Source organism: Astyanax mexicanus, chromosome 1 (genome assembly GCF_023375975.1).
Source record: "Astyanax mexicanus isolate ESR-SI-001 chromosome 1, AstMex3_surface, whole genome shotgun sequence".
NCBI lineage: Eukaryota > Metazoa > Chordata > Actinopteri > Characiformes > Acestrorhamphidae > Astyanax > Astyanax mexicanus.
In genome coordinates, this window is record NC_064408.1 from 30449670 (window position 1) to 30472955 (window position 23286).

Consider the following 23286-nt stretch of genomic DNA (forward strand, 5'->3'; position numbering starts at 1 on the left):
AAGTTATTTGACTCCCATGAATTACCATTTGCATGTATTAGCCCTCAGAGCTCAGAGGTCTGCATATGTGTGTGTGTGTGTGTGAGAGAGAGAGAGAGAGGAAGAGAGAGACTGTATGCATATTCATTGTAAAAGAGACATCTTCTTTATTGTATCTGTAGGGTTACATACTGTATATACATTCTTATTAAAATATGAACCCATTTTAATACCAGCACCCAAAGATAGTGAAGTAAAAACAGGAACATAAGAACAAACCAAGTTCTACAAAAATCCACCCAGCTGTGAAGATCTATTGAAATACATTTTAGAATTTTAGTTCTAATAAGTGGTGTCTATCGATTAAAAATTTTAATCAGATTAATCACAAGAATATTCTGTAATTAACTGGGATTAATCACACTTGCTCTTTTTAAGACGCAAGTGTTTATAGTGGATATTTAAATGTAAACATAAGAATAAATGTAAGAAATGTAAAATGCAACCATATTTATATTAGTGGTGTCAATTAAAATACTAGTATACATTATTGTGCAAATGTTTTAGGCACCTGTGGGAATTTTAAGTAAAGAAAAAGCTTCTTATCTGTGAAGTAAATGTTTATTAGCTCAGTAAAACACTAGCATCACAATAAATACAAACAGCAAATTTACAAAAAAAGGGGTTTTACAGCACTGTTTTCCTTAAAACATCTCCTAATCTCTCCTCATCTGAGTTTAATAGAGTTATTTCTAGTTCTCATAATATCAACACCTGGTTTGGTAAATTGGTACATTTGGTAAATCAGGTGAGCTGCTGACGGAACTGAACATAATATACACATGCTGGCTGAGGAGCATCCAGAAGAAAACTGCAACTACACTTTGTTCCTCAGCTTGTCTCAGGATACAACCTACTTACCTTTTTTCAGGCAAAAACACTCATATTGCTGAGATAAATGAATTTGTGTAATTTGCTTAGGTGCCCAAAACTTTTACACAGTAATGTATACTTGTATGTTTGAGGGGAGATAAAGTCAACTTGGGGTGCTGGAATAAAGAATGCATGATACATGGATACATTGGATAGAGGAAACTTTTCTCAGTTTTTTTTAAGGATTTCTGAATTAGAACTTAATTTGCTGAGTATGAAAAAGTGTTTTCACACCTGTAGTTGGTTTCTAGGGTGCAGATCATTTCATAAGTTCATTTAATAACCATCCGTTTGGTTTGGTTTTACACCGGCATAAACCTAAACGCACCAAAATACGCACCAATAAACCACGCAAGCATGTTCTCTCCTCTGATTGGTCAGAGCTGTCTGTTGCAGGAGCAAGAAAGTAAATACAGCAAGAAGATTCTGTGTTCCAGTGTGTATATCTGTGCAGTGTGAAGCTGCTTTAACACAGAACGCTAAAAAATTGCAAATGCGTTTTCAAGAACACTGTTTTCAACAAGATTTGAGCAGTGAACACAGCACATACAGAACTCCGTGTAAACAGCATGACAGCGTTTGTTCATAACAGTATCTTATCTGGTTAATATATCAGATAAACCCGCACCCAATCAGCAGTTTAGCTCAATTAAAAATAAGTATATTTAATAGTTGGGTCAGATTGAGACCAGATGATGTTCTCACCACAGGTGAGATTGTGCGTTGAGTTGGGAAGTTGGGGTCAACTGACTCTGGCTGCTGATGGCATGATTATCCAGCATTCAAATCGTTGATTCTCGGATCAGTGACAGCTACTACTGCTAGTTTTCTACATAAGAAAAATGTCAAGCCAGTTACTACATTTTCCAAATCTGATTTTGTTCTCTTTGCCACGTAAACTTCATTAACTTTAGGTCAGATTCAGTATTTCCTGTTTTCCATTTTGCATGGACTTCACTTAGTAATGAAAAAATCTAAAGGTAATTATTAACTGTAAAATGCAGTATAGAAACATATGTTACAAGTTGACAATACAAACTAAAATATTACATACTGTATATTCATATTGTTATTGAACAAAAAAAAAAGTTTGTGGGTTTTAAGAAGAAATGTCTGCTTAAGAACAATTTGTGAACTAAAATTAAAAGTTTTTTCTTAGGAAACCTTGGATGTCTCGTTCTCTTAATAAAGCATCTAAAATAGGGTGCCAGGAAAGCACGGTTTGTTAATATGACATAAATATAAATACTGTGTGCTATTCAGAATACATCACAATATTTATCTACTTATTCCTAGCATTTAATAAAAAAGTAGTACTGGCCATACTGATCATTCTGTAAATTAGGCTTGTTTTCTGACAGAGCTAATTATTGTTCATTTAAATAACTATAAAAACCCTCATAAATGATACATTTGATGAGTGATTCCTAATTTTTTGAATAGTAGTGTTTCAGACCTCTAGGGCAGAGAGCTTTATAAGTGTGTGAGAGACATGGCTGTGAATGTTACGTGACAATTAGCGGCTGGCTGCCCCTGTGCTTTTCTCTGAGAAATGGTGACCCTGGTGACAGAGGTACGGAGGACGGCTCTGACCTTTTCCTCGCCTCAGATTAAGTTCAGTCTGGAGTGTGTGCCTGTGTGTGGAGAGGAGAGGAGTCCTTTAGCTGTAGTCATTCTCTAGACTAAGCAAAACCATATGTATACCAGTGCCTTTACTGGCAGAAGTGTGAGGTGTTTATCTTTACAGCTTCTTATTTATTCTCAGTTTTCTACAGATTTTTCTACAATTACAAATTTCTGCCCTTAGATGGAAGAGCATTTTCTGCTTTTTACCACCCAAATCACTCAAATACATTGAATGAGTGTGATTATGTGTACTTCATCATTTCATTATAAACAGATTTCTGCAGTTATCTGATTACTCCAGTTTCCTAGACTGTTGTGGCCTAAAAGTACAAATAAATCTGATAAAGGAGGCCGTATTCTAGCTCAGTAACCATTTTTCTCTGTATCAGAGTATTTTCAGTCTGCATATGTGTAAAAAACAGACATAAATAAGATGGCAGAATTTAACACAGCATCCTCTAAATGGCAAAAAAATACAATCAAATCATTTTTTAATTTTTTAATTTTAAATAATCTCCCTTTTCTTGATGATGTATGATCATATTGCAAGGTGCGTCACAAGGCCTGTTGCTATCATACACGCTGCCACGAGTTTATTTTCACACCTTGCACCGTGCCAGTAAAACAACGTTGGAGTTTAGGAATAAATCTGCACTGATGGGGGTGGTGGTCTGCAAGTGAGGTGTGTTCGGGTAAATATCTGACATGTTTCTATCAAGGTGGCGGAAAATACAGGTGCACTACTGGCTGATTAAAACCCTGACAACAGTCAATAGTCAGTCGTCCAATCCTATCTCAAAAGTTCCACACTGTTAAGATATCAACGCGCCAAAGTCAGAGCGCACCTGAATCTTAAAGGGAATGACAACTTTGCATGTTGGCTGTTCATCTGAGGGGGAAGGGAAGGAACATATTTGGGCATCTATCAGGCCATGACTTTCATTTTTGCTGTCTACTTAGGCATCTTATATCTCTTCAGAAATAGCTGCTGAAAAATAATTATTATGAAAGTATTTCGACTGTTTCGATTTGAAAATACTTAGGGTTAAGTGTGTTCTATGACTTTTGTAAGATTCCTAAATATTAGCTCAACACTATTTACAATAATTACAATAGCACATTAATTTGTGAAAACAGCTCCTCCCCCACCGCTCAGATCCTAATTTAACCCCAGGACCTAAGCTTCATCAGTGGACTGACCACACAACAGATTGTGAAAGCAGACCTGTATTAAGTTAAGAGAGATTAAAGTGAATTATGAGCTTGACTCTAGGGCTGCTGCACTTAACAAGGTTAGAGTGATTTGGTGCTTTCTGTTTTGCATTTGCAAAGGTGTTATATGTCTTACATGCTTAACAGGAAGCAACCTCCCCCACCCCGACACACACGGGCATTGTCAGCACTTCACTTGTCACTGTCACTTGCACATCGCGGTACCTCTAAAAATAAAACAGCCTGACCAGCGGTCCCTTACACAATCTGAGAAAGAATCCGACTCTTAAATGAGCCTTTTAATTTCCCATGGAAAAAATGCACAAGCACATAATAGCCACCTAATTATTCTCAATACTGAAAGCACTACTAGCGTAAGCCTCTTACTGCATTCCTGCACCACAAGCCACAACTAGATATTTACCCCTTTAGAGGTGAGAATTGCATGGTGGGCATGGTGTGTGCCAGTAATACAGCAGCAATGCTATGTGCAGCGTGTGAAAAAAAAAAAAAGAGTAAGCAGTCTCCATACTGAACTGACTGAAAAAAAAAAAGCCAAACGTCTATATTTGGTTCCATTCTTCAGAAGCCTATTCATAGTTGTGAATTTGAATCAGTCCTGCTATTGGCCACAGTGACAATGCTGAGTAAAGACAACAGTGCTATAAGTAGCCTGTGAAGGTAAACAAACCAACCAACAAAGACTGCATACAAGTTAGACCACAGCACCACAGCAGAGTTCTGTTTACAACACTGCTACATTATTTGGACTTTTAATTTGAAATGAGGGATAGAGGAATTGTGAGAAGGAGAGAATTAAAGAAGACAGCAAAAATCACCAGAATCATCAGAACAGTCCATGCCGAGACTGTCCTTTACACTGTCTCAACATTTCTTGACGAATGGACCAATAGAAATACTCATAAATGAACTGAAATTAACTTTTTTCTATACTGACCTCCATTAAAAGTGATAAAGTTTTTTTTCTCTCTCCTGTAAAGTTGCTGTTTTGGAGATACATGTTTTAGTTGTCTCCCAATGCTTGTAAAGGCTAATTTTTACTTCTGGGTTGAACAGCCTATGCCGTAGCTTGATGCACACCTCCCTGGAAATGGAACTACGCATTGCAGCTGTGATTGGTCCACTGGGCCTCGCGTTCCCGCCCACACATCCCTGCCTTCGCTGTTTAAACTACAGATCACGCAGAGCTGCCGACATGAGCATGCAGAAGTAGAGGGCTGTGGGTTTCTTCTAGCAATTATGATTATTTTTTTCTTGTTACAAATCACCATATTTTAATGTATTTGATATAGTTTAATGTGTAGTTTTAAAGTTTTATGGATATTTTCTCAATAACAAGCTTAAAAAAATTAGTAGTAGTTCATCTCAGTAGCTAGTTAGCTAGCTAACTTTCCTGTTCCACCTAAACTGGAGCAACAGACAGCAGAGACTGCATCATTTAAGGGGGAATGGGGGAAAAAAATAAATAAATGAAAACTTTAGCTCTCAAAGAAATTAAGGAATGAAATATTAATCAATTGCTGCCCCACCTGCCCCTTTTTTGAAGACATAAGATGCCCTAAAGTTAACTAGTTAACCAGCAGCAAGGAATAGGGGTACAAATTAGAAATGGGACTCAGCCTAGGTCTGACTTTGACCCAAACACTCGCTTCACATTCAGGCCAAGCACTGCATGTGCCAACACCCAAGTTACCAGGTATAATACAGTCATATGAAAAAGTTTGGGCACCCCTATTAATCTTAATCATTTTTAGTTCTAAATATTTGGGTGTTTGCACACCTCAGGCGACTCTGTTTGTGGCGTGCTTGCAGAAATGGCTTCTTTCCCATCACTCTCCCATACAGCTTCTCCTTGTGCAAAGTGCGCTGTATTGTTGACCGATGCACAGTGACACCATCTGCAGCAAGATGATGCTGCAGCTCTTTGGAGCTGGTCTGTGGATTGTCCTTGACTGTTCTCACCATTCTTCTCCTCTGCCTTTCTGATATTTTTCTTGGCCTGCCACTTCTGGGCTTAACAAGAACTGTCCCTGTGGTCTTCCATTTCCTTACTATGTTCCTCACAGTGGAAACTGACAGGTTAAATCTCTGAGACAACTTTTTGTATCCTTCCCCTGAACAACTATGTTGAACAATCTTTGTTTTTAGATCATTTGAGAGTTGTTTTGATGAACCCAGAATGCCACTCTTCAGAGGAGATTCAAATAGGAGAACAACTTGCAATTGGCCACCTTAAATACCTTTTCTCGTGATTGGATACACCTGGCTATGAAGTTCAAAGCTCAATGAGGTTACCAAACCAATTTTGTGCTTCAGTAAGTCAGTAAAAAGTAGTATTCAAATCAATAAAATGATAAGGGTGCCCATACTTTTGCAGCGGTCAAATTTTGGTTTAATGCATATTGCACATTTTCTGTTAGTACAATAAACCTCATTTCAATCCTGAAATATTACTGTGTCCATCAGTTATTAGATATATCAAACTGAAATGGCTGTTGCAAACACCCAAATATTTAGAACTAAAAATGATTAAGATTAATAGGGGTGCCCAAACCTTTTCATATGACTGTATATAATCTGAGGAGAAAGGTAGGACTTTCTGTCGATAGGTTTTACAGTTGAAATTTGCAATGTATTATAAATCCCTTCAGCACACTAGCAGTGGTGACGCATGCAGGTTTGCAAGTGGTCTGAGACTGTTCAGTTCAGTCACCACAAAAATTAAAGCAACATTGAGAACAGAGAAAGCTCAACCATGACTTAAAATTTGCACAGAATGAGGCACTTTTTCTGTTGGTAAACGAGAAATGCAGACACTATGTTATCCCAGGCAGTAAATGGAGTACTCTGATTCCAAAAAGAATTGTATGTGATGATACACTTTTTTTTTCTTTAATTATACAGGTAAAGTGTAAAAAATCAACTCAGATCTGGCCTTTGTTGGCTCTCCCTATGAGTTTTCTTTATAACAGCACTCAATTTGAATTATAAAAAGGGAAATTATAAAAGATGTATGTGCAAAAGACACTTTAAAGGTTTGTACATTTCGATGTAAAGTTATTCATAATAAAAATAGGTAATTACTGACCCAAATGAAGGCATTGCTTATGTAACAAACAGAATAGACAGTTAGTGTTCTCCTCCAAGCGTGTTAAGCTGTGCAGTGATGTTGCACTGTGTGTGATGTGCTTAACTTATCGAGGAAGCACAGACTAGCCTTAAAATCCCAGCACTGGTAGTAATGTGTGATGTGGGAGTTCTAGTTCGAGGGTGGGAGCCGTTAATAACGAATTAAAGAAAATGAAATGATGGAGACACTAGAAGTGTCCCTATTATAAATGATGTCAACAGTGTGTGAAGCACAAAGGAAGCCTGCTTCAGTCTAGATCCACACAAGTTTCTATATTAAGATCCTTTGTGAAGACAGACCACGAATTGAGAAACCTCATCATGCTGGAAAAATACAGACAATGGTTGAAGGAATGATGCGACATATAAGCATCAGCAGATGTTAGTCAAACATTTGCTACGCAGAGGCATCTGGTGTGTCCACTAAATGGTAGTGACTCAGCGTTACGAAAGAACAGACTCTCCGTAGCTCAGGATGACTAAACCTTTTGTTGGCCAGCTTGCATTATGCAAAGTCACCCGTCTAGAATTTATTTTCTCTCTTATTTCTCACAAAGAAAGGATGTTATTTTGAGCCATTAGATCATCAGATCTTCAAACACAGTGTTTATACGCTGAGTCAAGAACATAATGGAAACCTTTACAATCGGAAGAGTGAGTTTTATATCAAAGGTAGACCAGTCGAGACATGTCTGGCGTCTGAAGATTACTTTTTTTTAGCAAAAATGTTGATTTACAAACAATTTATACACATTCAGCTCTGGGAAAAAAAATAAGAAACCACTTAAAATGATGAGTTTCTTTGATTTCACCAAATTGAAAAGCGCTGGAATATAATCAAGAGGAAGATGGATGATCACAAACCATCAAACCAAGCTGAACTGCTTGAATTTTTGCACCAGGAGTGGCATAAAGTTATCCAAAAGCAGTGTGTAAGACTGGTGGAGGGAACATGCCAAGATGCATGAAAACTGTTATTAAAAACCAGGGTTATTCCACCAAATATTGATTTCTGAATTCTTAAAACTTTATGAATATGAACTTGTGTTCTTTGCATTATTTGAGGTCTGAAAGCTCTGAATCCTTTTTATTATTTTCTGCAAATAAATGCTCTAAATGACAATATTTCCATTTTACTCAAAAATGTCCCTATAAATAGCAAAATCAAAGAAATTAATTCAGAAACTGAAGTGGTCTCTTAATGTTTTCCAAAGCTGTAAAACAGGACTCATCTGCCCTTAAATGTAATGTCAAGTATCTGAAGTGAGGAAGCAAGGAAGCATGGTAGAGCTTTTCCTATAGTGATTTTTGTTTACCACAGGACGCTAACAGGGGCGCTAAACACTTTAGCTCTCACACATGAGTATAGCAGGGCCTCAGCCTTAATCCCCCCAGGCTTTCATGGGCCCTACAGAGGCTATTAGCACGCAGGGAGACATGGGAACTATCGCTTCCATACGCCTACGCAAGCACAAACTGCACATGTGCAAACCATCAGGACAGAACACACACAAATGTATTTTTATTCCTTCTCAGGACGCGGCGTCATATGCATGGCCCATACATACTAGGATTATTGTCACTGACGTAAACCACTGACGTAGATGTTAACTAGCACGGAAATAGTGTTCCCTTTAACTGTAATAAATCAATAACCATATTTTATCCATTTCTCTCTTTTTTTTGTGGGGGGGGGGGGGGGGGGTCAGATATTGTTTTTTTTTATTTAGACTAAAAATGTTTTTTTTTTTTCACATTACACTAAAATATACGGTAACACTTTATAATAACTTTCATTAATATACTTTAAACTAATGATAAGTAGATGTGAACAAAGCATAAGTTCATCAGATGTTTACACGACAATTAGTTATCAGCATTGATATTCATATTTAGAAATGTTAACAAATTATTAGCTCATCAGAATTTGAAAATTAATAAATCACTAGTAATAAGAATTTTAAACCTGAGAACTGTTTATCAATTCCAGTTAATGTCACCAATGTGTTTATTAGTATTTACAAATATGTTACAATAGTTACTTTTTAATTATAGATACTTACTTATTACATATATTTAGACATCTTCTGTTATTAATGAAGGCACTAAAAAACTTACAACAGTAAAGAAAATAACTGATTTCTCCCAAACAGGGAAGAATTATTAATATATGGTTATTTGTTGAAAAGGCTCAAATGATAATGATCAATGCAGCACAAACTGAAATTAAATAGTATTATTAAATAAAACACACAAATAAAACACTGCATTCCTTCTTTTTTAATACATATTACATTACAAGAACGTGTTAAATTAAAACTTGTAACCAAGCAGTGTGCAAATTAATCATTGCAAAAACTACATCTGACCTTGAATCTCTGATACTTAAAAACAACAACAAACAAATAAAATATAAAACTCAATAAAAGCAGTAATATGTTTTTTAATCATCTGAAGCAACACTACTATTTAAAAATGATTTCATTTACATAACAAATGACAAATTATAATAACCCTGTTACCTATCTAGATTTAAATAGATGTCCTATTTAAACAGCTGCAATTTAAACAGGAAACCTTGTGGCACAAAGTACACTCAATCACATGGACCCCAAGCTCTGACCTCGAGGTGAGCAATTTCACACAATTTCATAGTTAATTATTTTGTTCCATCCATACAAGATAGAGAGAGATTTTCTTCCCATCATTATCTGGTCATTTCTTCTGTATTGGCTAGTTGCACCTTGCTGCTGAGGAGAACCCAGAAAAGACACACTCTTTTTTTTTTTTTTTAGAAAGAATATGCATGAACTGAACTGCTTACTCCCAATACCTTTTCTAACTCTTTTTTCTAGCTAATGTGTCAACCTTAAAAATCTTTAATTTTATTAATCAGTCAAATCTGTAAGGGCTGCATTAGTGTCAGAATAGTCACTAGGAGTGTGTAGGATAAGAGAATGAGATAAACTAAGAAAATGAATAAATACACAACATATCTGGAGTTTAAGTAATTAAATTAATTATCTAATTAGAAGATCTAACAAAGTGAAAAAAATAACACTTTTAATTTGAGAAATCTACCTCACACTGCACTTACCTTTACTCAGATCAAACAATTATCAGCCCTGATATGAGCTGAATGTGTGCAGAAACGACGACAATGTCACCAACAATAAGAACAGCACTAAGCTTATTGTACACAGGGATAGAGATATATAATAGTAGCACACAGGACACTTCAACTGCACATATTGATTCATTTTATCATGCTGATTGTGGATTTGAATGCACATCAACTACTTTGAAAGGAGATTTTAAAGGAATACATGTTAGATGTGATGCTAACCATTTTTCTAAGCTGTATTACTTGCTGATAGTTGCTGACAGTGTTGGTGAGTTTCGCTACTCTGTCTTTTCCAAATGTGTTTGAGTGTGGCACCCATTGTTGAGACTGTGGGGCAGCCAGTGTGGAAAGGAGACACACATATGTTAGGAAGATTCTCTGTTTGCTTGGCTTTTATTTACCAATACCGGTAATAAGCAAATATATTTACAGGGGTTGGACAATGAAACTGAAACACCTGTCATTTTAGTGTGGGAGGTTTCATGGTTAAATTGGAGCAGAATGGTGGACATTCTTTATTAATTACACATTGCACCAGTAAGAGCAGAGTGTGAAGGTTCAATTAGCAGGGTAAGAGCACAAAATATTGCTCAAAATATTGCAATGCACACAACATTACGGTTGACATACCAGAGTTCAAAAGAGGACAAATTGTTGGTGCACGTCTTGCTGGAGCATCTGTGACCAAGACAGCAAGTCTTTGTGATGTATCAAGAGCCACGGTATCCAGGGTAATGTCAGCATACCAGCAAGAAGGAGGAACCACATCCAACAGGATTAACTGTGGACGCTGTAAGAGGAAGCTGTCTGAAAGGGATGTTCGGGTGCTAACTCGGATTGTATCAAAAAACATAAAACCACGGCTGCCCAAATCACGCAGAATTCATTGTGCACCTCAACTCTCCTGTTTCCACTAAAACTGTCCGTTGGGACAATAAATTATTGTGGTCTAAAACCAGGTGTTTCAGTTTCATTGTCCAACCCCTATATACATATAGATATAATTGATAACCACCAATTTTCATACCATGATATATTGATAAAAAGGTTACCGCTGCAACCCTACTAGCAACCTGGCTGATATTTTCTGACTACTGTCAGTGAGTTTCTGTGTTGTGTTTTTTATAGTATAATAAAATTGTATAGTACAAATGTAAAAGCTTAAAATTATTGTCTGTGATGCTTTTATGTGACAGATTCAGCAGATACTGGCATAAAAGCCAAAGCGCTCTTTTAGTGATTTAAAAGGAATAAGCTGAAGTAACTGATCCCAAGTGATGTGCTGTAAATCAGGAGACTGAACAAATATGTCTGCAATAAATTCTTCTGTAAAAAAGAAGAATAAAACCGCTGATTGGCAGTGACAGTGAGACGGATGGAGGAAGAGGAAGAGTGAGAGAGAGAAAGCGAGGGATTGGGGTGATGTGAGTGGACGGGAGGTCAGGGCCTGTGCTCCTTACCGGATAGCCTTCTGTTTTCTTCTGGCACCACTTCAGTAGAGCGTTCCTCTTAGATCCCCCATACTCCCGCGCCAGAGCAGCCAGAGGGTCTGTTCTTTCCACACTAACACCAGGGGACAAACACGCACACACACACACACATACATATGCGGTCACTCACACTGCATCTGTGCATGTGCATGCGTCTGTGCACTCGAGGGATGTTTATTTGAATTCATGAGACAGACTTTATGAGCTTTTGCAGGAAAAACAAGAGGGGAGACTCAGTGTGTGTATACTTAACATACATTAATGGATGACTAAATGATTGAATTGCTGATCTGATATTAAAAATGAATTATTTTGAATTTAGAGTGTTTTTACATTACATTACATTACATTACATTGGGCAGACGCTTTTGTCCAAAGTGACTTACAATAGTGAAGTACAAAAAGTAACAGAAGTTAAAGGTAAAAACATCTTTAGACAGGGCTTAAAGGAGGTCAAAGGGAAATAATAGGATAGAGAAGTGAAGGAGGGGAAGAAGGAAAGTGGTGTTAGGAGAGTAAGTGCTCTTTGAAGAGCTCTGTCTTCATGAGTTTCTTAAAGATAGCGAGAGATTCTCCTGATCTGGTAGTAGAAGGTAGTTTGTTAGAGGTGTTAGGAGAGTAAGTGCTCTTTGAAGAGTTCTGTCTTCAGGAGTCTCTTAAAGATAGCGAGAGATTCTCCTGATCTGGTAGTGGAAGGTAGTTAGTTAGAGGTGTTAGGAGAGTAAGTGCTCTTTGAAGAGCTCTGTCTTCATGAGTTTCTTAAAGATAGCGAGAGATTCTCCTGATCTGGTAGTAGAAGGTAGTTTGTTAGATGTGTTTAGGAGAGTAAGTGCTCTTTGAAGAGCTCTGTCTTCAGGAGTCTCTTAAAGACAGCGAGAGATTCTCCTGATCTGGTAGTGGAAGGTAGTTTGTTCCACCATTGGGGAACTCTGTATGAGAACAGTCTGGATTGCTTTGTGTGAATGTTTGGCAACCTGTGGTTTCACACCTGTGGTTTGTTTCTCTGGTCTGAATCAGTTGATGAGTTTGTTTACTTGGAGCTTTTCCCCCCTCTTAGTTTGGTTTGTTTCTGCAAAGGCATAAAACTAAATGCACTGAAATATGCAACAATAAACCACGCGAGCACATTGACTCCTCTGATTGGTCAGAGCTATCTAAAATACAACTACAAGGTCCAGTTTTCTAGAGCAGTGCATGTATTTGTGCAGTGTGAAGCCAAACATGAAAAATTCGCTGCTGCGCTTTTAAACACAGTTTTTATATCAGGATGTGCAGCGTAGTAAACGGGGTCGCACAAGAGCAAGCAGTGAACGCTGCACATACCAAGTACAGTGTGAAACAGTTTAACATGGAGCATTAGCAAAGACAGCGTTTGTTTATAGCTTTAGTTATTATCTGGTTAATAAATCAGACTATTGCTGAAACTGAACTTAACCCTTTTAGCCCAGTGTTGGCATTAGGCAAATAAATGCCCTGAAGACAGTATGTTTTATTTGGAGTTTGGGAGAAATGTTGTCTGTAGTTTATAGAATAAAACAATAATGTTCATTTTGCTCAAACATAAACCTATAAATAACAAAATCAGAGAAACTGATTCAGAAAACTGAAGTGGTCTCTTTTGTTTTTCCCAGAGCTGTATGTTTGTCAGAGAAAAGTATGTGAATCCTTGAATAATGGTGGTGGAGTGGATGAAATTTCCTAGAAAGCTCCTAGCTGGCTGCAAACAGTGTTTGCAAACTGTGAGATTTCCCAAAAGGGGTGTTGCTAAGTACTGAGATTCTAATGTCCCCACACTTTTGCATTCATGCCATATTTATTTATAACGTTTATCAAATGACACATATTAACTGTGCATTGATATTTTTCCTCTAGAAAATTATTATTTTGCCTAAAAAGTATGTGTTTATTACACCAAGATTTGAACAATAGCCTAGACTTGTTGTTATTTAAATCAACATCAGATCCGGCTCGTACCTGATGGGTGCCATCTCTGCTCAGAGCCGCTGTGTGTTTAAACAGGTGTGTTGCATGCAGACAATGCAAATCTTTACTTTTGTTTATTGGGGAGCGAGTGTGCAGGAAGTGTGAGAGTGCAGGAGTCTGCAACACAGCATGAAAAATAATCAGTGTGTGTGAGAGTGTGCGAGTTTGTTGACTCTCGTGAGAAGAGTGGGAGACACTGAGGGCATTGCACTAAGGTCACACTCTGCACACAGAGGGCCTTTCATGGTGGTTTTAGATGCTAATCGGATGTATTTTCTGAAGCACTGTGAACAAAACAGACACACGGGGCTAAGCGTGTAGTGTCTGGGTCATGTGCTTAGATAAAACTGCATTCATTTCTCTTACTCATGCATATGCATTTAAAAAAAAATTAGGACACCCCATAACTTACTTACATACAGTGGCCGGCCAACAGTGATGGCATAGGAGGAGAAAACCCTCATAGAAAGGATGCAACAGTCATTTTTCAAGTTCTGTTGCCGTTTAAAGTTCCTCAGTTCAAGGGTGTTACATGTGTGCCCAGAATACATCATACATTGTGGGATGTACCACCCACAGTGGACAGTGCAGTGGTTGGTTACGATTGTGACCGGCATCATCTGGCCATAAACAAACAACTGACTCTGGCAAAAATCACATCCACATGTCTCTTGCCTTATATATACAGCTCTAGAAAAAATGAGAGCACTTCAGTTTCTGAATCAGTGTCTCTGATTTTGCTATTTATAGGTATATGTTTGAGTAAAATGAACATTGTTGTTTTATTCTATAAACTACAGATATTTCTCCCAAATTCCAAATAAAATTATTGTAATCTAGAGCATTTATTTGCAGAAAATGAGAAATGGCTGAAATATCAAACAATATGCAGAGCTTTTAGAAGTTCATATTCATAAAGTTTTAAGAGTTCAGAAATCAATATTTAGTGGAATAATCCTGTTTTCATGCATCTTGGCATGTTCTCCTCCACTAGTCTTACACACTGCTTTTGGATAACTATATGCCACTCCTGGTGCAAAAATTCAAGCAGTTCAGCCTGGTTTAATGGCTTGTGATCATCCATCTTCCTCTTTTCAATTTGGTAAAATCAAAGATACTCATCATTTTTAAGTGTTCTCTTATTTTTTTCCAGAGCTGTACATGTATATACATATATGTTATGTGAAATACTCAACGCTGTTTAAATGAAGATCAAGTGTACGTATAGAAATTAAACAAGGCAAAGGTTTTCACTGGATGTCCTAATAATTTTCAGTTGACTCTACTGTTTATCACATATTTTCCTTTAGTGTATGAACAGCTAGAGATGGCTGGTTTTCTGTGGGTTTTCTCATATGATCCACTATATAGCTGTATAGCGGTGTAGCTGTCAAATCTTAACCGTGAGCTGAAAGCCCAGTGAAGCTGCAGGATCATTTCATTCCAATCAAGCAGCAGCACATCTGATCAATGTCTTGAAGACTGAGAACAGCTGATTAAAGAAGAGGAAACAGGTGTGATCTAGCTTGTTCTGCAGTCTGTGCAGAAGATTGGACACCCCTGGTGTAGCCTAAAAGCTGTCAATTCCCCTCCACTCCATTCATCACTGGGGTCCAACTGTTTCTGACCAGACGTCATTTGGGTGGTGGACTGCTCTCAGCACAACGGTGATACTGATGTAATAGTGCATGTGTGTGTGATACTGCTGTAAGCGTGTCAGGCAGAATGGTGTTGGTGTTACTGGGTTCATTTATACTGTATACATACTATTCAAAAATACTATTGATTCAGTGAAATAACAATAAACATAAATAAGCAAAAATGCAGAATAATCTATCCTGAACAATGAACTATTTATTTGAGGTCATATTGAGTGGTTGACTTCATGTATCGGCGGAGGCGTGTGCTAGCATTCCCCATGCTAGTGTTGGGAGCATTGCTAGTGATTGGGGGAGGACTAAGGAGTGAGCTGAGTAATTGGTCTTCTGAAATGGTGAGAAAAGGGGGATAAAATAAGAGAAAATAAATCTTTGGTCATATTAAGGTTAGATTTCCTCTAAGATTTTTTGACTTCAACACTACCAAGCCTGGGTGTTAGTATTGGGGTGAAATGTATGGGATATTTATAAACCACTGATTCAGACTGATACAGAACAGCAAGTATAATAGTAGAATCAATTTAATCTATTTTTTCCCCTACTAAAAATCAAACTGCAGATGACAAAGGAATGTTGGAAAACTAGGTTTACCTTTATTTTGGTTTCACTTCATTTTTTTCTTTGGGGTTCAAGTGCAACTAGAAACAAGCTTGTAGGTGAGATGGCAGACCATACAATTGTAAATAGGGAGAAACTTAGAGACTGACTCTGGATTATACTTCAGAACGTGAGTTTGTGACTGAAAACAGAAATAAAGCCGTAAACAAGCCACAGAATGAGAGAGATAATTATTGAAAGTGATGAAGCTGCAGGTTTTAGAAGTGGTAGGATTTCTTTCTTGCCAAATTCTAGCCATTCATGGGTTATTAAGCTGTGAAAATGACAATATGCGATTTCAGCTCTCTAGTGATTCGTTGGTGCAGGTTATATAGTTGTGATGAGGCACCTTCAGCAAAGTATTTGCAGCATATTAGCACATATGTCTGGTCTAAAACTTTCAACATCTTAATCAGGGGTGGATTTTACCACCACGCAAACCTCGCAATTGCTTGGGGCCCCAGGAATCAGGGGCCGCCCTGCTGACCAAAAGGTTGACAAAAAAAAAAAACGAAACGCATTATTTCTTTAATTTAAACTAGGCGAGGTAGACTAAGGTAGCTTCGGCACAAGCATACTACAATCTTATCCCGGCAGTGCCCAAAAAAGAGAGAAAATTAAGGAAAGGAAGTCCAGCACACCATTTTTTTCGCAGCAGCAAAAAATGAAACGTCCTGACGAGGATGATGTACCTGAGACAGCTAGGTTGTCAGAGTCAATATTGCATTTTGCTATACAAAATAATCTATTTGTTCAGGGCCCAGGAAAAAAACATTGCTTGGGGCCCCAGAACTTCCAAATCCGCCCCTGATCTTAATGAATCCATCGTGCCCCATTCTTATCATATAGCACACCGTTGTAGGCAGTGTCAGGGACAGTTGTTTGCTTTACTCTGATGGTGTGCTAATGCTGCATTAGTTCTCCTATTCTATTATTACTTCAAATTAATTTGTTGTGCTGCCCCTATAGAAGCAACCGCTTTGAAACACATATTTACAGCGAGGACTTGTTTGGTCTCCGTCCGTCGCCGCAAAACCGAACTAATTCACAAAAGCTCCAGCTTTCCCATAATCGCTGTGTTATTTGTTCATTTGTGTGTGTGTGTGTGTGTGTGGCAAGCGTGCAAGAGGTGGGTCACTCTGAACTTCAAGAGCCCATAAGGGAGGGAGGTAGTGGAAGTTTAAACTGAGAGAAAACACATCGTCCTTAACTGTAAATTCTAATCAATCGTTAAATTGATGTATCGCCCAGCTCTATATAATAGTAATATTAGTTCTAAGAGTATGTAATTATGCAGCTATAAACTTGATCTGCTCTTAGATAACAAGAACAAGATGACAATATAAAAAGTACAGTATAAGTTATATTAGATTAGCCTTTCCTTTGAAAAGCAAGACAAAAACACATTTGGGCCAATTCATTTATGGTGATTTTTCTATAAATTAATGATGACAAAAGTGGCAAAGTAAATAAAAAAGTTGGTGCATCCTTAAAAAAATAGTCAAGTAAGAGAAGAGGTAAAGATTCTACCTGTACACAACAAGGTGGAGCAATATGATTCATTTTAAGATTAGTTTCTAATAAAGAAATGATGCTAAATGGCTACAGTTAAATTAGTGAAAAGCAATAATGTTTAGTGTCTCATGTATTCACATTGATTTGTGTGAGACACAGAAGACAAGAGAGTGAGTTTCATCATCACTGGAAAAAAAGTGCTTTCAGCACAATCAATGAGCTGGTACTTTAGTGTCCCTAGTGGGGAATAATGGGAAATGAACACAATAAAAGACTTGAGAGCAGGGGTGCTGAAGTGTGTGTGTCTAATTAGCTCAAATAATAATTCCTTTGACGTTCTGTTGCTAAATAAGCCCATTTACCTTTAGTGTGAGTCACCTGAGCCTCTCTCAGAGGACTTTACCATGGGCTGTTATCTAGTGTGTTACACCACATACAGTGTAAATGAGCCTGGCTTACTTCAGCTTGCTGTTAGCACGGTTGTAGCTGAAGGAGGAGGTTCTGTTGCTTAGTGCTGATGGAGCTTTAATGACCGACTCCAGGGATGGACTCTTTCTCATGAGAGACGAAGGCTTCAGCTCGTCACCTGAGAGAATCAGAGATAGAGAGAGAGATATGCATTGGTTGATACTGTAAGAGAACAGCTTGGATAAGTTTTTGGATAATCTCTTGGATATCTGTATGTGGACTTTTCATTTTAATAAACCTGAGTCTAGAACATTCCAGTACTGAAAACAACCCATGGACAACCACAACATATCAAATGATTCCAGTATAATGACAGACGCTCTCAGGATATATTCTGTGTACTGTTTTTTATAGGTAGTTTGGTTTGTTCAGACTGGCCTTTATACTTGTTAAGTAGAGGTAAATCTGATAAAGAGCAAAAGTAATTTCCCTGGTAGTTTCATCATTCATTATTCATTTGTTTTGTTTTGGGATGCCTGTGTGATCAAAGTAATGTGCAAAGGTACACATATCATCACTTTTTTGCTGCTTTCATCATTTTTTTTTGTTACATAATGCATTGTGAGTATACTTTGTATTTACATGGACTATAAGGCACACATAAATTCCTTTAATTTTCCCTAAAATCGTCAGTGTGCCTTATAATCCAGTGCAATGTATATATGAATTCTACCAGTCAGGTTGTAAGGTGCAGTAAAGCCACCCAGCTGAAGTGCAGCATTATAAAAGAGATTTAGTAAAGTTTCTCCAGCACCAAGGCTGGAGGATGATTAGCATTAGCCGCTAACCACAGCGTTAGCTCCTTCGCCATTCAGAGGTGAGTATATCGGATTATAGCCCGTGTGTTACTGGAACACTCAGGGTTCCTCAGTAAGCCGCTATCGGGTGGCATTTATTATCGCTGACCGTGGCTGGCTAGCATTGCTCTGCCTGTGACCTCACATCTTCGTGCCAATACTACACATTATAGCACTCCCTCTCATGTATTATTGCTTAATTATAATGTCAGTAATAGCACTAAAATAAAACTACTCATACATCATAGTGTCCAGTTTGTGAATTGGAGATGTCTAAAATTGCACTAGGTGTGTGTGTGTAAGTGGTTGATGATGACTGTCTGACTAATCATTTTTTATTAAAGACAAAAATATATAAATTGGTTGTTTTAAAAAAGCACTTGTATACCTTAAAATGCCAGGTCTAAGCCTAAAAATAGGAGAAGACTATAGCAATGTTTGAAGAACATGGGACTCTGGACACCCTGAATAATCATATTATTAGAACCACATTAAGTGTTTAATATATAAACTGTACATGAATCCAGGTTAGCAACTAATGATTATTTTGGTAGTCGACTAATCTGATGATATTTTTTTCAATTAGTCGATTAGTCAACGATTATTTCTGCCATTATTTCCTCCATCTCTAAAAACAACAGAGAAACAGCTAAACATGAGATTTAAAAGGCATTTAAATGTCCACATTTTGTTTAATCGAGAAGAGTACTGATATATAGTGATTAAATATGTAATCTGTTGTGTTTGGGCACTTTCGGAGACACAGACCAAGTTTCTTTGTGTAATTCGGTACTAATAATCAACATTGTCAATTATATCGACTAATCGTTGCAGCCTTAATCCAGGTATTTGGGGGCATTTCACTTGCACAGGAACAGGATAAGGTGCAGAGATGTGTAATATACTGTAACATATAGAACAGATATAATCACAGCAGTTACTGAGGTAGTGAGTTTATAGTTATGAGAGTAGCAGCAAATATTGCTGATAGGAATATTATTTTGCTATTATTGTCTCTATCCATTCTACTGAAATGGCTGCTCTTTAATGTTCCACAGCAGTGTCCCCTCTGCACTTGTTTTTTTACAGAAACTCTAAAAAAAATAAAGGCTATTGTGTTCAGTCTGCCTTTAATTTAATACGAGTTGAGCAGTTAGACAGTGTTATTTCAGCACTGAGGCAATTTACTGTGAAAGCCCCACCAGTGACATATAACATGAGTACAGACAGCCGGCTCTGAGTCACGTCTCACATTGCGTGATCAGTCCTGCTGGGGGCGTAAGTAATGTCAAGCTCACAGGGAACCCTGCGATCATAAACAACTGCATAATGTGCAGATAAAACAATTCGTGAACGCAAACGACTTGATCATACATAATAAATATTAGTATTTAATTTATATCATACGTATTTAACATTTAATTCAAATGTATTTGTTAGAAAATGAATGCACCTTTTCCATAGTAAACCATTTACACACAGTCAAATTTCATTATCAGTTATTAAACTATATGAAGTATAATGTAGAACACTGCCACAGAATGTGTTTTGAATAGTCTATGACACAAAAAAACTATTGTACACCTCTACTTTGGATGAACATCAGCAGTGATTTGATTTAATTTGATCTTCATTTGAAATTCTTACTTTAAGAAACGTTACTCAACGTGTTCTTATCTCTAATTATATTATATGCTTTTAATATGTATTTTTATATGCTTCTTGTTTTACACATGTTCTTGATTTCTTTTTACTTCTGTTTTATTTTTGGTATGAAAGGATAGATTACGATTTCTTACGGTTTCTGTAAGAGTGTAAAGTACCTGGGTGTGGGAAATCTCCCAGGTTGATTCTTCTTTCCAAAGTTTTAGACAGTGGCTTGATTCCTGAATGCCTCTGTAACATAAATACACAACAATTCAGTAACAATATTTGCCAGATTATCAGGTACTCCCAACATCCAGGTGCACTGCAGTTACTCATTATACCCAGCTAACAGTGAAGTAGATGAACTGTAGGTAATAGGCGAGTGGTATCTCACAAATTGTGTATGTAAAAGAAGATAAGGAATAGTCATTTTATATGATATATAGAGATCTATCAGCATTATCACTGCTCTGTAGTACCTGTATGGGCGAGACAGCAGCAGCAGGAGCAGTGCGGACCGGTATTCCACTTAATGGGCTTCTGGGAGACGAATGCATCTGCACTGCACTGCCAGGTCCATCTAAAAGAAATATTTGGCTCAATATTTTCCATAAAAGTGGCAATAAAAAAAGTATCTGGTGTGATGAAGAGCACATGTATGCAAAGTTCAGCTGCAAATGGTTTAGAGATTGAAATGCAGTTCAGTTGAGTTAGTTGAGTCTGATTTTTATGATATGGGTTATTTTATCGCCTTTTTCGCTACTGGCTGATTAATGGATGAATAAGTGTCTGAGGTCAGACGGTCCTATGGGCTGTGTTTCATCAGGCCGTTGTAAAGGTCGTATGATTACATCTTTCTGAGATGAATAGTCCCAGGCATTAATAATGACCCACTTTGTCACTGTTTTTACAAGAGCGTTAAATAAGCTCTTTAAGCCTGACGTGTCATCTTTCCAAAATGAATGCTGAGAGTTGCTCTCTGTCTCCCTCCTTATTTTGTGGGAGTTTTGCTCCAACAAAAAGACAGGCTGAGCTTATAAAAGCGACTGCTGGCCGCAGTGATCAGACCAGCCCTTCCTGGCTGCTGCACAGCAATGTGATGAATAGATGGAGGTTGATATGATACAGATGTTTTTGGAGAACATATTGTGGCTAGTAGCTGTTCTCCACTGATAGGAAATTGTTCCAACAAATGACAAAGCAGGATTTAAAATACTGGCAGCTTTAAACTACATGTTCAGGTGTTGTGTTTGTATTTTATTAAAGTAAAACAAACCTAAATATAGCATATAAAGTTAAAATAAATCAAATTATAATCTGAATGTTGATTACTGTTGCAGGAATACAGGTGATCCCTGTAAAATATTTAGTTACTCAAGGAGGGGGTTAAAAACTACTGTTGTATTGATTATAGCCTACTATTAATAATTGAATTCACAGGTTATTTAGCTTATTTAGCTTAGCAAAATTAGGTGTAAGTCAGTCCAGAGAGTCTGGTAAATATACAACACTCAGCCATAACATTAGCACCACTAATATTACCTAATATTGAGTAGTTCCCCTATTCTGACCATTTAACACATGGGCTGTGACGAAATTCCTATTCCTATTTACTATTTAGGGTATTCTTGAGTACTTATCAAAACCATAAAGTGGAACTGTAATGTTGTTTTGAGGCTACTATAAACTCCCATAATGCACCAGGATTTAAAGTAAACATCGCTGCATATTACGTGAGCTGACTGTGTCCCAAAATGCATTGTGAGTCTCACTACTAAGCAACAGACAGCCAAACAAACATAGCGGACAGTAAGTCATCAGGGTTGCCAGATTGTTACATTGGTGTCCAGATAAAACCAAGTCACTAGGTAAAACGTGTTTCAAATCCACTAAAATGCAGAGAAAACCACTCAAAAACAAAACAGCTGATGTTCAGCATATCAAGAGTATTTCAGGATTTATTCCAACATGATCTTAAATAAAATATCTTAAATATCACTAATTACAAAGAAACAACATTTAAAATGATTTTATCTGTATGTGTGTATTATATATGTGTTTTGTGTATTGAATGATAAGACACATGAACCAAATGCAACCAGAAAGGTAATTACAGTACATAAAAATAAACTTGCAAGCAATGAAAGAAGTAAATAATCTTACACAATAATCTAATAACCCACACAAACACTGCTTTTTCAAATTTCCATCAGCAGGGACAAAAAGCTCTGTCTCTTTAAGGTTGATTACAGTATCTACAACACCGTTTTAAAGTCTTAACCTTTGGTAGTTTTGTCCTCCTATCCTCCTTTGTACATCCTTTTCTCCAGAAAATGTTTGAAATAACTCAAAATTTTGCCTGAAACCACGCAATCTGGCAACATTGAGAGCCGGTGCACGCTGTTAATTTTAGATTATTCTCCATGTAGTTCATTAATGTGAGGATTATGTTTCTAAACAGTGTAAATTTAACAGTCAGAGAGATAAATTACTTCATGATCAGCTCAGAGCTTCACTTACTTTAATTCAGAGCTCAGCTCGTGTGTTTATGGAGTTTTAAACACAGTTCAGCCCTTCAGGTGTGCATATTTAAGTGACCAGAGCGGCCACATGTTAATGATGAGGGAGTGTCCGAATTCACTTGTGTTTCACCACTACTTAGTGAACTACAGGTACCTCTCAAAAAATGTAATATAATTGAAAAGTTACTTTATTTCAGTAATTTAGTTCAAAACGTGAAACTCATACATTATATAGATGTATTACACACAGAATGATCTATTTTAAGTGTTTATTTATTTTTTTTATAGTTGATGATTATGGGTTACAGCCAATGAAAAAACAAAAATCAGTGTCTCAGAAAATTTGAATATTATATAAGACAAATTGGTACTTTTGGGAGTGTGGGCAGTGTGCCAAGTCCTGCTGGAAAATGAAATCTGCATCTACATAAAAGTTGTCAGCAGAGGGAAGCATGAAGTTCTGTAAGATTTTTCTGGGAAAACACTGCACTGACTTTAAGCTTGATAAAACAGTGGATCAACACCAGCAGATGACATGTCTTTCCAAACCATCACTGATCATCAGTAAATTTTATATTTCGTTTA

General features: G+C 37.2%; 2 protein-coding genes across 11 annotated transcripts in view; one reads left to right on the forward strand and one right to left on the reverse strand.

Annotated features, from left to right (window-relative positions):
- The window catches only part of zswim7 (zinc finger, SWIM-type containing 7), a 161581-nt gene that overhangs the window by 129400 nt on the left and 8895 nt on the right, over nt 1-23286 (forward strand). The window lies entirely within an intron of this gene.
- specc1 (sperm antigen with calponin homology and coiled-coil domains 1) overlaps nt 1-23286 on the reverse strand; it is a 205231-nt gene that overhangs the window by 54096 nt on the left and 127849 nt on the right. For all 8 annotated transcript variants that reach the window (XM_049476111.1, XM_022665301.2, XM_022665303.2 and 5 more), the window contains 4 exons: nt 20659-20759; nt 20356-20428; nt 17727-17853; nt 11485-11587 (listed from right to left, as the gene is read on the reverse strand). In XM_049476111.1, coding sequence (XP_049332068.1) covers nt 11485-11587; nt 17727-17853; nt 20356-20428; nt 20659-20759 — 404 coding nt within the window. The remainder of the gene's footprint in view (nt 1-11484; nt 11588-17726; nt 17854-20355; nt 20429-20658; nt 20760-23286) is intronic.